Source organism: Hylobates moloch, unplaced genomic scaffold (genome assembly GCF_009828535.3).
Source record: "Hylobates moloch isolate HMO894 unplaced genomic scaffold, HMol_V3 SCAFFOLD_12, whole genome shotgun sequence".
Classification (NCBI taxonomy): domain Eukaryota; kingdom Metazoa; phylum Chordata; class Mammalia; order Primates; family Hylobatidae; genus Hylobates; species Hylobates moloch.
The window spans coordinates 88,304,269-88,317,218 of NW_026652287.1; the positions used below are offsets into that span (position 1 = coordinate 88,304,269).

General features: G+C 38.2%; 1 protein-coding gene across 2 annotated transcripts in view; it reads right to left on the reverse strand.

Moving 5' to 3' along the window:
* The window catches only part of KITLG (KIT ligand), a 90,375-nt gene that overhangs the window by 53,204 nt on the left and 24,221 nt on the right, over positions 1 to 12,950 (reverse strand). For both annotated transcript variants that reach the window (XM_058425886.1, XM_032170871.2), the window contains exon 2: positions 2,208 to 2,321. In XM_058425886.1, coding sequence (XP_058281869.1) covers positions 2,208 to 2,321 — 114 coding nt within the window. The remainder of the gene's footprint in view (positions 1 to 2,207; positions 2,322 to 12,950) is intronic.

The window sequence follows — 12,950 nt, forward strand, 5'->3', positions numbered from 1 at the left end:
AGGGTGTATATTTGCGACATTTTCTTTATCCAGTCTGTTACTGATGGACATTTGGGTTGGTTCCAAGTCTTTGCTATTGTGAATAGAGGCACCCATAATTTTCATCAGCATGACAGGTGATTGTGATGCTCACTAAAGTAAAACACATAATTTCTTCTTCTTCACTCACCCAGCAAACATTTAATGAACATCATCTACTTTGCTTTCCCCGCCCTTCTCATATCACCATTAAAATTCCCAGATGAATACATATGTTAAAAAGTAGTTTTGCACCATTACATCTTCAAGGGTCTATCTTGCTTTGTAGACTTATTTTTTCCTTCATCTTGTCTCCAAAAACTTTATTTTCATTATAGAAAACTAAGATCATGTGCATGTTTGCTAGACTAGGTCATCTCACAGTAGTTTACCATAACATTTTCTGTATGATTCTGCTTGGTCTTGTCAATAGCTTCCAGAATCTGAGAACAATTTATTGATAAATGAATTTAGGCATGGGCATAAGTAGTCAGATGGGAGCTAAGGTAGTAACTGATCTCATGGTGCTTACTACCATCCTACTTCCAGTAATGCCACCTGACACTCATTTCAGCTCTGAACTGAGGCACTTAGTATGGTTCCTCTTCTCTCAGTTCACATAATCATAAAATAGTAACAGTGTCTAACACGCATCAAATATTTACTACGTGCTAGGCACTGTGCTCACTATGGGCTTAGGCTGCATTATTACAATTTATCCTCAGATCCCACTGACATATTATCTCTATTTAACAGATGAAGAAACTGAGGCTAGAAGGGGTCAAGTGCCTTGACTAAGGTCACACAGCCATCACATGTTAAGTCTAGACTAGAACCCGGGTCATTCACAAAATTAGATTTTAAACACATACTGTCCTTTTAGTATTGTTTCTTGAGTCACAAACTAACAAGTAACTCAAGGAAAAAAACATGATCTATTTTTAAACAGTATTTTTTTTAAATACTCCCCCATCACCCCCATCCCTATACACAATAGCTAACTGGGTATATAGCAGGCAACTCTTGCATGGCTTTGCTCACAATTCCCTCAAGTAAGACATATTGATACATCTGCTGCTGCTGCTGCATGGAAGAATGCTTTTAAACCTGAACTCTCTGGGTCCTAAGGAATTTATATAAATTGTGTGTGTGTTTCTAATTCTATATCGAGGCTAAGCTAGCAAGACTTCAACAGTGGCCTTAAACTTCTCGTTTGAAGTTCCATTGTAAACCCAAAATAAAACATATACACCAGAAAATATATATCAAGAGGAGGGAAGATAAATAAAGCCCCTTCTACTCCTTATCCCAGTACCTCAAAAAAATAAACTTTTCATCCTTTTCTCCAGATCACAACCCTCATTTCTTACCTATTCTTGCATCACCTCGGTTCTCTAGTCAGTAAATAACCAGGAATTTAAAAAATTGCTTCTCAAGCTTTGTTCATCCTGAAATCATATATGGTTCAAAAAAGCATGTAAGATCTCCCTTAGATCGTGAGGGTTGGGAAGGATGCATTCCAGATGTGCTATGCCCTCTTTGTGGCTTGATCTTGAGAGAAAGCATCTGGAGAAGCATAGCATGGAGCTGGCAGTGACTTGGGGCAGCAATGCAAATGCTTTTGCTGAGGGAAGAGTTCAATGTGACAAACCAGGGAGATGAGTCCCTTCAACATGTGGGCAATGAATCACCTCTCTATGTTCCCAGAAGGAGCAAACACCCACTGACATGTGACAAGGTCTTCCTGCTGATAGAATGGGGAGAATAGCCATTTCAGATTTCCTTTCGTTAGGCTTTTTAAAGAAGAGTAGGAAGGCATGTGAAGGAGAAATAGAACATGCTGGGGAACCCACTGGAGAGATTATGGGGAACAAGCCGGGGCAAGCCCATCAGCACACAGCGAACTCTCCATGGTCCTTCACTGCCTATGAAGGACGGGGAGAAGACCAGCAAAGGAGCAGTCACAGCAGTGATGTGAAACTAGCCAGTTTTACCAACAAATTATCCATGACCCTAAATATCTCACTACCTGCTTTCTATAAACCCTTTATAGTAACCCAGTGATTCCTTTCCCCACTTTAGGAAAACATTACTTTGGGGCAAGAAAAATCTAAATCTTTTATCAACAAGCACAGGAAAAAGAGCCACAGCTCTTTTTTACACAGCACGGTAAAGCATTCCTTACTTACCAATTTAGTGACGTCTTTTACATTATTAGTCACACGATTCCTGCAGATCCCTTCGGTTTTGACAAGAGGATTAAATAGGAGCAGCTGAAGATAAATGCAAGTGAGAATCCAAGTCTAAATGAAAACAGAAAAATTGCTTGGTGATCATCAGTTAAAATCTGTAATCGTTCAAACTTTTAACATCTAATGCCTTGATGCACAAAAAGACCAGTCTAATATATGTTATTGGCTTAAATGCAATTAAATATTACGCATTCAAGCTATGCTCACCAAAGTTTTAAAAAGCTTTTAGTTAAAATCCATTTTGAATTATTCTCTCAATGACAATATTGTTAACTTTTGTCAAAAACTTTCTTCAGCCAATTTCCCAATGGCAATTAGGAATAAACTGGTAGCAGCATGTTAAAGACTTAGCCCTTAGGGTGTCTTCTAAAAACTAGAGAATGCATAAAATGTATACCTTATGGCACCAAAAGAAACATCTTATTTCTACTTTAAATGTAGACTGCTTGGCAAGTAGCAGCATAACCCCTGAGCAGTGCTTTAATCCAATAATCTACGACAGCACACCAAGTTAAAGTGAGAGAGATGTGTATTTTTAGACCTAAGAGAATTCCACTTAATTTGTGAGACATCAAAAGAATATTTTGAAACACAGCTTTTTAGCCACTTAAGGAAAATATTTCCTTAGCCAATAGGAAGGCATTCTTGAGCCCTAGCAGAAAGTAATCTGTCTTCTCTCTCTCTCTCTCTCGAACACACATAACCTACACATCGGCTTGAAAATAACATTTTCTATAATGTATTATAGTTGTTTCTATGCATGACTTATTTTTCCTCATTACACTATAGAGCTTCAAGAACTTGCGCAACTGATTTATCTTTGTAGTATCTTCACAACACATAACACAGTGTCTTGCATATAAAAAGTCCTTAATAAATATTTGCTGGGTCAATCAGTGGTCAAGGTAAAAATATATTCTGATGCTCAAATTCAATAACCATTTATTGAATATGTATTATGCGACAGGAACAGCGCCAGTCACTAGGGTAACAAAGATGATGAAGATGTCCTTGAAACTCTGAAGCAGGTAAATAAATAACACTCACATCTTGTGATAAACACTTTGGGAACACAGAAGAGGAAGCAATTAATCAATTAACCTTAAGGGGGAGAACCAGTTGCAGGAAGACAGTGCCAAGAAAAGCCAGAAAGAAAATGTGACTGTGGCTGGATTTAAGAGGACAAGGAGGATTTGCAAGGGCTGACAAAGAAAAGATGAAGGTTCCAGGAAAAGTAAACAGCATGACAAAACCATGGAGATGTGAAGACATCTTAAAATATGTGCAAATTCTTTTATGAGATACCATTCTTCTGTAAAATCTTAAAATTACACAAGAGTCCAGATGCACATGGCTAGAAATCTTCTCTATTTACATAGCTAGCCATATTTAAAAGGAACTGGATTATTATTTTCAATTAATATCTGCATGCTAACTAGATATTATACTAGAACAAATAATGATTATTATTTGCTAAAATTTCTAAAACTACAATGCTAATTACATAGATATAGTGGTTTGTATTCAAAATTAAAATCCTTTTAGTCCCTTACCACCATGGTCTATTTAACAGTAATCCTGCATAATTCTACTTAAGGCTACTTCTAGCATTGTAGGGTCACACTCTTCATCGTATCATCTTTCTTGGACCACAGTGAAGTCAAAGTTGTATAAATTATTTCTGTTTGAGGATTCTTCTTTTTGGACAGACAACCCCTACATACAAACTCTCCCTTAATAACACAGTCTTCCTTCACATGGGTAAATATAATTTATTAAACTCAGCTTTCTTTTATATTGTCATTGCTAAGACATAACCTCCCTGGAAATATGTTTCTCTAAGCCCCTCTTTCTGATGTGATTTGGGAACTTTCTCCAAGGATCTCTGTAATGGACCAATCTCAGAAATGACCATAATCGTATCCTTGGCTCAAAGAAATGTAACGGCAGAAATTCTGCTACTGGTCTTCACAATCCTTTACGCCTAGCATTGAATAAATACTAAAGAAACATTTGTTCCCTCATTCATCTAACAAGTATTTATTGAGTACCTGGTGGATACCAGGCATTGTTCTAGGTGCTAGGCCTATATAATGAACAAGAAATTCCTGCCCTCGTAAGGCTTAATCAACAAACATAATTAACTAGGTTATATAGTATGTCAAAAGGTGTCGAAAGCTATGGGAAAAAAAAGATTAGAGCAAGGTAAAGGGGATCGGGATCATAATGTCTACTCTGCCTTACTGGTGATCTTGGGTTCAGAGTGACAATCACAGTCATGAGTCACAGGAGGCTTTGCCCAGCACCAAGTGTACTGCGGGGTTTTAAGAAAGGTTAGGTTGGCCGGGTGTGGTGGCTCATGCCTGTAATCCCAGCACTTTAGGAGGCCGAGGTGGGCAGATCACGAGATCAGGAGATCGAGACCAGCCTGGCCAACATGGTGAATCCCCGTCTCTACTAAAAATACAAAAATTAGCTAGGCATGGCAGTGCGTGCCTGTAATCCCAGCTACTCGGGAGGCTGAGGCAGGAGAATCGCTTGAACCCGTGAGGCGGAGGTTGCAGTGAGCCAAGATCATGCCACTGCACTCTAGCCTGGCGACAAAAGCTAGACTCCATCTCGAAAAAAAAAAGGTTAGGTAACAACTTGCACACGGCAGACTCCCAGGCCATTTCTAATATCAGAAAGTCACTGAACACTCAAGATATGTGTGGCAATGATAGGTGATGTTGGGTAGGTAGAATCATTCCTTCTGCTTATACCTTGCTAGCTGAGTAGCTTTTTAGGAATATGGCATGAACTTCTATTCATTTTCTAGAGCAGCTACCCCCACCAGTACCAATCTCAACAATAAAATATTAATACATATCAGGGCATGATATATGCTTGTAATAAAGCACACATCAGTGCCTGCTACCTAGTAACTTCAGCTGAATTCTCTTGGAGGAAGTATAGATGTACACCTAAAAGTTTCTTGAGTCCTTGTTGAAAGAAGACTTACAGGGAGGGTCAAATCACCAGGCATCTCTGAGTCTAGAGAAGTGCCACAGAACTAACTGTACTCTTTTCTTTCCAAAGATCGCAGTATGGGTGGAAACAGCTTGAAATTTTTAACAGGGTAATATTGATAACTGTATCGTTAAGAAGACAAAATTTCACCAAAGATTGGACAAAGCTAAGGCAGTGATCCACGCAGACATCTGTGGGAAGAGTACTGCATACAGAGAGAAAAGCTGGTGCCAAGGTCTTAAGGTCCATTTAAGGCATCTGTTATTTAAGACATAGCAAGAGTAAATTCGGGAGCAGTAGAGGATGATGATGTCAGAGAGACAATGGAGAGGACAGCTCATGTAGGGTGTTGAAGCCTATCGCCCAGACATTGACTCTTACTTGAATAAAATAGGATTCATTGCAAGATTTTGAGCAGAGGAGGGATATACACTTCAGAATAAAAATAAATTAATTAAATAAGATCAGTCTGATTGCTATAATAAAAATAGACTTTAGGGTGACAACAGGTAGAAAATGAAACTGACAAGTTGGAAGGTTGCTGCTGTAATCCAATCAAGAAAGGGTTATAGTAATACATTGACTGAAAGTGGTTAGATTCTGGACATCTTCTGAAGGCTGAACCATGAGAATTTCCTGACAGAGTATGATTTGAGAGAAAGAGTCAAAGATGACTATAAGAACTTTGGTATGAACAACTGGAAAGATGGTGTTGCCATCAACTGATATGGGGAAGACTGGGGGTAGAGAAGGTTTGGGGGGCAGATCAGGAGTTAAGTTTTTAGTATGTTAAGTTTAAGATGTCTTTGAGATATTCTAGTGATAATGCCAGGTCAAGATATTTAAATCTGGACTTAGGGAAACTTGGGGTGCAGATATAAATATGATAGCCTTCCATATATAAGCAAAATGAGTGGATGAGATCACCAAGGGAGTGAGTAAAAGTATAAAGAAGAACAAAGGACTGAGCATGCTATAGTGTTCTAACTTTAAGGGATCTGACAGAAGAGTGAGAACCCACAAAAGAGTCCAAGAGAGCAAAGCAAAAAGATCATGGAAGGAAGCCAAGACTTTAAAAAAGTACTTTAAGGAAAATAGGGTCAAACTATGTCAAATACTGGTTATAGGTCGAGTAAGGACTGAGAACTGACTGCTGGTTTGGCAACATTAAGGTCACTGGTGATATTAACAAGAGCAGTTTTACTGAAGTAGTATGGGAAAAAGCCAGTCTACGGTGGGTTTTAGAAAACAAGAGACGAGACTAACCGGAAACAGTGAGTATGAACAGCTGTTTTGAAGAGTTTTCCTTCAAAGGAGAGCAACTGGATAAACAAACACATAAATAAATAAAAACAAGATGGGGAAGTAGCTGGCAAGAAATTGGAGGTGAAGAGAGTTTTATTTGTAAGAAGGTTGAAATACCAGAATGTGTATATGCCTATAGGAATGATCCAGTAGGAGGAAGCAATTGGCAGTATAGGTCAGAAGAGAGCAGACTGCTTGGGCAACAGCCTTGAGAAAGAAAGAAGGGGTGAGATTCAGTTCTCAAGTAGAACGTGTGGCTTTAAATAGGAGTATAGGTAGTTCAATGCTATCAGGCAGAGTGCTGGAATGTGAATGCAGATGCTGGTGGTGTTTTGGGAACAATTCCATGAATAGAGCTAAAAGTTACTGAACATTTACTATATACCAAGCATCTTGGATACCTAATAAGGAAAAAAATAACGTTCATATATCCTAATTTTAAAGATGAAGGAGTTGAGGTACAGGGAGGTTTGGTGACTTCTGAGTGGTGAAATCAGTAAGCCCAGGTCTGTCCAATTCTAACTCCTGTCCTTTTAGCCCCTCTACACTGTCCCAGAACTCCTGCAAATTTGTTAGATGATTTGTGAGAACTGTGATGCAATAGCAGATCTCTAAAACTTTAATACTTTTGCAAATATCAAGCATATGGAGACAAGTCTGTTCCATATTCCATGCCACAGCTGAATATTCTACATTATTCAAATCATCATAATTTTTAATATATGTCCTTTGATAGTTTCTTAAAATATATCAACACAGACTGCTATAATAATTGAAGAATGATTTGATCAGGGCAACATAAATATTTTCTTGCATCAGTTAAATTCAAATATCTTACAAAGACGTGGTTTTGTTCATTTTATAAAAATCCACTGGGTCAATGCTAAAATTAAATCTATGTTAGATTATGAACATTCAAATATCTCTGAAAAACCTATATTTCTTAAAGCCCTTTATTTTAAAGTCATTATAAGTAAATTCATATTATAACTTAATTTTGCATATACTTTGCTACCATTAAAAATATTCACCTTTCATAAAATTAAAGAATTCATTCTGGCATATCTAAACATTAGGACAGGGGGATAATCAAGTTAGAAATATTGAGATTTTTGCCAAGCAGTAATGACACCTCCTTCATCAGTATACTCAGGAGAGAGCTGAAATGCAGAGCTTACTTCTTTATATAAAAAAGAAATATTTCAGTATTAATTTTTCTACACAGAAATCTTTCTAATATTGTACACACACTTTGATTTCTTAAACAGTGAACTGAAATATTAAACTTTGCTTTTCTTTGACGGTTCAGGTTCATCAAATAAAAGGAAGACTTTCAAAGCATCTCAGTTATGTAGTTGTAACTTCCATTCTCCAAGTGGTTCCAAATTACTGTACTTGTTTGTATAACTTTTAAAAATTTATTTTAGATTTCATTTGTTTGTTCCTTAGTTTTCCTGTTTCCCCCAGATTGTCAGGTCATTACTTGCAACATATTGTTATTGCTAACATGCCTATTTCTAGTCTCCTGCGCTCTTGATGATGAACACAACACATGTCCCATATGGGAGCTTACAGCAGGAAGCATAATGGCCCCAAAGATGTCCATGTCCTAATTCTTGGAAGTTGTGAATATATAACCACACATGGCAAAATGGACTTTCCAGACATGATTACGTTAAGAACTAGAGATGAAGAGACTATCCTAGATTCCCTGGGTCCAATCTAATCCCCATGGTCCTTAAAAATGGAGATTATTTTTCAGCTCTGTTCAGAGAGAGGTGCAATGATGGAAGAAGGGTCGGGGAAATGTGACCTGAAAAGGACTCAACACGTCCTTGCTGGCACTGAAAATAGAGAGAAGGGACCAAGAGTCAAGAAATGTAGGCAGCTTCTAGAAGCTGGAAAAGAGAAAGAAATAGATTCTCCCCTAGAGCCTTTGGAAAGAAACATAGTCCAACTAATACTTTGATTTAAGTGGGCCCTATTTTGAACATTTGATCTTCAAAATTATAATAATTTTTTTTTTGACGGAGTCTCTCTCTGTTGCTCAGGCTGGAATGCAGTGGTGCAATCTCGGCTCACTGCAACTTCCGCCTCCCAGGTTCAAGTGATTCTCCTGCCTCAGCCTCCCAAGTAGCTGGGATTATAGGCGCCTGCCACTACGGCTGACCGTTTTCTTTCTTTCTTTTTTTTTTTTTTTTTTGTATTTTTGGTAGAGATGGAGTTTCACCATGTTGGCCAGGCTGGTCTTGAACTCCTGAGCTCAGGTAATCCACCCGCTTCAGCCTCCCAAAGTGCTGAGATTACAGGCGTGAGCCACTGAACCAAGCCAGTCACTAAATTTTTGGTAATTTATTACAGCAGCAATAGAAAAATAAAACACAGCTCAATTGAAATACTTTTGGAATGAATGAATGAGTGAATGAATGAATGGTGTAGTGTAGTGATGGTCAAGCTATTCCAAATGAGGAAAGTGAACTGCCTCTGCCAGAATTCTTGGCCCGCACCCTTTATTTTAAGCAGAGCAGCTCAGCTTTTTTTTTTGTTGTTTTATTTGTTCATGCCTCTGAGTAAGATTCTGTTTAAACAAAGGTTTCCAAGGGCAAGAAGAAATTAAAAAAAAACAACAAAAAAAACGCTTTTGGAAACCATGCAGAACACGGATCCAGAAAACCTCTCAGTCCCTTCCCATGTGACTTCAAACAAGTCGGCTAATCCCCCTGAGTATCAATTCATCAGCCTATAAAATGAGAGTAAAAATAATTTTTGCCTTACCCACCTCATGAACTGGTAGTAAGAATCAAATGAGAAACTATTCAAACTATGGGTGCTATGCAATTATTTGTTGTATGGTTTATTGGCTTTGCATTGGCTAGGAAACCAGGAGACAAGTACTTCAAAAATGTTTGAGTAAAACTTTCCAAGTAAGACTTTATAGAGTAAATCTCCCATGAACAAAGAGTATGACCTTTAGCACATGAATATTTTGACACTGACTTTGAGTTCACACACCTTTTTCATTTATTTCTTAGTTCTGAACCGTGTTTAGAGTAGCTTCAGTTAACAGATAATTGACTTCCAATTAAATGAGATGTTCCAATATATCAACAAAATATTTGTCTTTGTTTTCTCTTCCTGTTCTTCCAATTTCTGGAAACTCTGAGGGAATAGGGTGCCTAAATGTGTGGGTGTGCACACACGCTCACACACACCCTAATGGAGATATACTCCTGAAGCAAAATGTCCCTGTGTTTGTGACTTCTGCTCTAAAATGTATCTTTTCAGTTTGGGTAATCATCTATTTTTTTTTCTGTTAACATTCTCTGCAGCTGTATATGACATTTTTCTTTGGCTACTTTGTTTTATCATTGTACAGCTTTTCTCTCTAGGTCAAGCTCATTGTGTGATAACCTCTTATTTCTGGATAGTCTTTCATTGTATAGACACATATTGTCCTGGGTAGTTCTTGATTTTTGTTTTAGAAACATGCATCAAAATTGTCCCCCATGTATTCCCCACAACACACGAAATTCCAATAATCCTTTCGTTGCTAAATGTTGCCTTCAAATTATTTACATGATTAGGAAAAAAAATAATGAGAAATCTGTGTGCACTGTTACAACCAAGGCATGCAGCAGAAACAGTTCTGGTAGAGGGAAGTAATACTGACTAAAATGTATGTTAACATCAGTGACAGATGTGGCTGGTCCTTTTCTGGGAGCAGGTTTTAACAGTAGCAGACAGTACTAGAAAAGTACTTTAAAGAAGTCTGGGGTGGGAGGAATTTACAAGAAGAAGAGGTTGAAGACCTCAAAGGCAAAGGTCTTGCTTAATTTTCATTTTCGTTGAGAACAAACATCAGCAGACTCCAGTGGACTATTCACTCAATAACCAATCCCTCCTGAACACAGAGCTTTCCTTACAGTAAAAGGCCACATGCCGGGAAAAGGAGCTACAAAACCCCCAAAACAAACGATGGACTTAATCTGAACGTGTGTTGCAACACATAAGTCACACTGCAGATTCCTTTCCTTCAGTAGAAATTAAAATGCATGCAGCCTAAGAACATCAGGGGGACATATGCTGTTCAAGAAACCAGAAGATACCAATCCTCTAAACTTGGGAAAACAAAAAAATAAAATACAGAAAAAAAGCCTTTTTTTCTCTATGAATATGAGAAGTGATTTTAAAATGTGCATTGTCAGGGTCCACATTACAGACTTCACAAAGTCAAAAAGAGAGTGAAGTGTTTGTGTAGCTCATTTTCTTTATGCACAGACCTACGAAATGGTATTAGAGCTGCCCTGAACAAAACAGCAGCTGCTGCCAAAAACAACATTCATCTTCTCTTTAATCCTGCATACCAGCTATTGAAGCAGGCAGTTCCCTTGTAGCCCAAATGTATTTTGGAAGAGAGCCAACTGGCTCAACTACCCAAAGACAGGAAAGCAAGTTACCAAGATACAGGTATGGTAATTGGTCTTGAGTTCAGGTCTTCTTAACTCATATGAACCATATCTTCCAAAAATAACCTATGTAAACCAACAACAGGATCCTCATTTGGTGAATAACCATTCAGTTCTATATGACTTCTTTTTTCAGATCTTTTTAATTGCTTAAAAATTTACCATTAAACATTATAAGGAAAATACCCAATCATCTTACACAGACTAAAATTCTTCTGTAAGCACTGTTAAGTAATCTCAAAGGGACAAATGAAACATTTAGTAGATTTGTTAGTTTTTGAAACTTAACTACTATCAATAAAGCAGATGTTACCAGAGTAACTAATTGAAACTCAGACCAACTTGGAGTCCAAATTGGTGGGTGCCAAAATCTTGTAAAGGTACTCTTCTAACTTCCCTTTTGTGAAGAAGTAAGCTAAAAATGTTTTAAACTATGGGTGATCATTAAAATATGCAATGAATATGCTCTTATAACAAAAAACAACATACTAGAAAGAAATTGCTTAATATAAAAAGGGAGACAATGTAATATAATAAGGGAATTTAATGTAATAGGGGAATTTAAAGATTTCAAGGTATTCAATGTATGAGAAAAATTTGGGGAAATTCACCCTTTAATAATCAGTCCTCGTTCTATATGTAAATACTACTTAAAGCAGAAATAACTCAAAATATATTGACTTCTAAGGGGCTGCACATAGGACAAGCAGTTTGCAGATATTATTTCCTGTAATCCTCCCATCAACCGGGTAGATATTATTACCCTATTCTGCAGGTGAGCAAAACACAATTCGGAGAGATTAGGTAACTTCCTTACGGCCACTTTGCTAGGAAATTGCTGGATTGGATATAAACCAAAACCTACACTATCTATGCTGGAAAGAAAAATACTGGACCAGTTAGATAATAAAACTGACTTCACTTATATTTAATGAACTACTAAATTTTTTTTTTTTTTTTTTTTTGAGACAGAGTCTGGCTCTGTCCCCCAGGCTGGAGTGCAGCGGCACCATCTTGGCTCACTGCAAGCTCCGCCTCCCCGGTTCACGTCATTCTCCTGCCTCAGCCTCCCGAGTAGCTGGGACTACAGGTGCCCGCCACCACGCCCTGCTAATTTTTTTGTATTTTTAGTAGAGACAGGGTTTCACTATGTTGGCCAGGATGGTCTCGAACTCCTGACCTCGTGATCCGCCCACCTCGGCCTCCCAAAGTGCTAGGATTACAGGCTTGAGCCACCGCGCCCGGCCATGAACGACTAAATTTTATTTAAAAGGGTCATGTTACAGAAGGCATATAGGTCTCTTTAACTCAATCAGTTTCAAATTGAAACTACATGTCAAGTTATTACTAGGTTGAATAAATGAGTCGTGCAGGTAAATCAAGTTACACTTAGCTATAGCTTAAACAAAAATTTACATAGCTAGAAGGAGGGGAGAAACCCAAAAAATAAAGCGAGAAGTTGTTTCTTCTTATAATAACAAAATTGGGTGCTTTCAGACTTCTAGTAACATTATCCCAGGGGCCACTTCTTCATTTAACAGACATGTATGGAGTATCTAATAAATACATAAGCTAAAGACAGAAAGACTATGGTCACTGGCCTTAGGAAGCTCAAGCTACTGGAGAACACAACACAGTGGTGGGAGTCAGAGAGAAAAGGCCCAGCCCCTCCCTCAACTGCCCCCTGCCCCAAGTACAGCTAAACCTGACTTGGGGAGGGGGGCACTTGGGGGACGGGGGCATTTAAGGAAGGGGCTGATAGTTTCTGGGGGGAGAAGCTTCTCCAAAGGTGATCGGAGGCAGCCAATTCAAAGACAGTGAGGGAGAAGACCCCTGACAGAGGAAGTAGCAGGTGCCCACAGAAGTGTGGAAACAAGGCATGTTCTTAGAATTCTGTGAT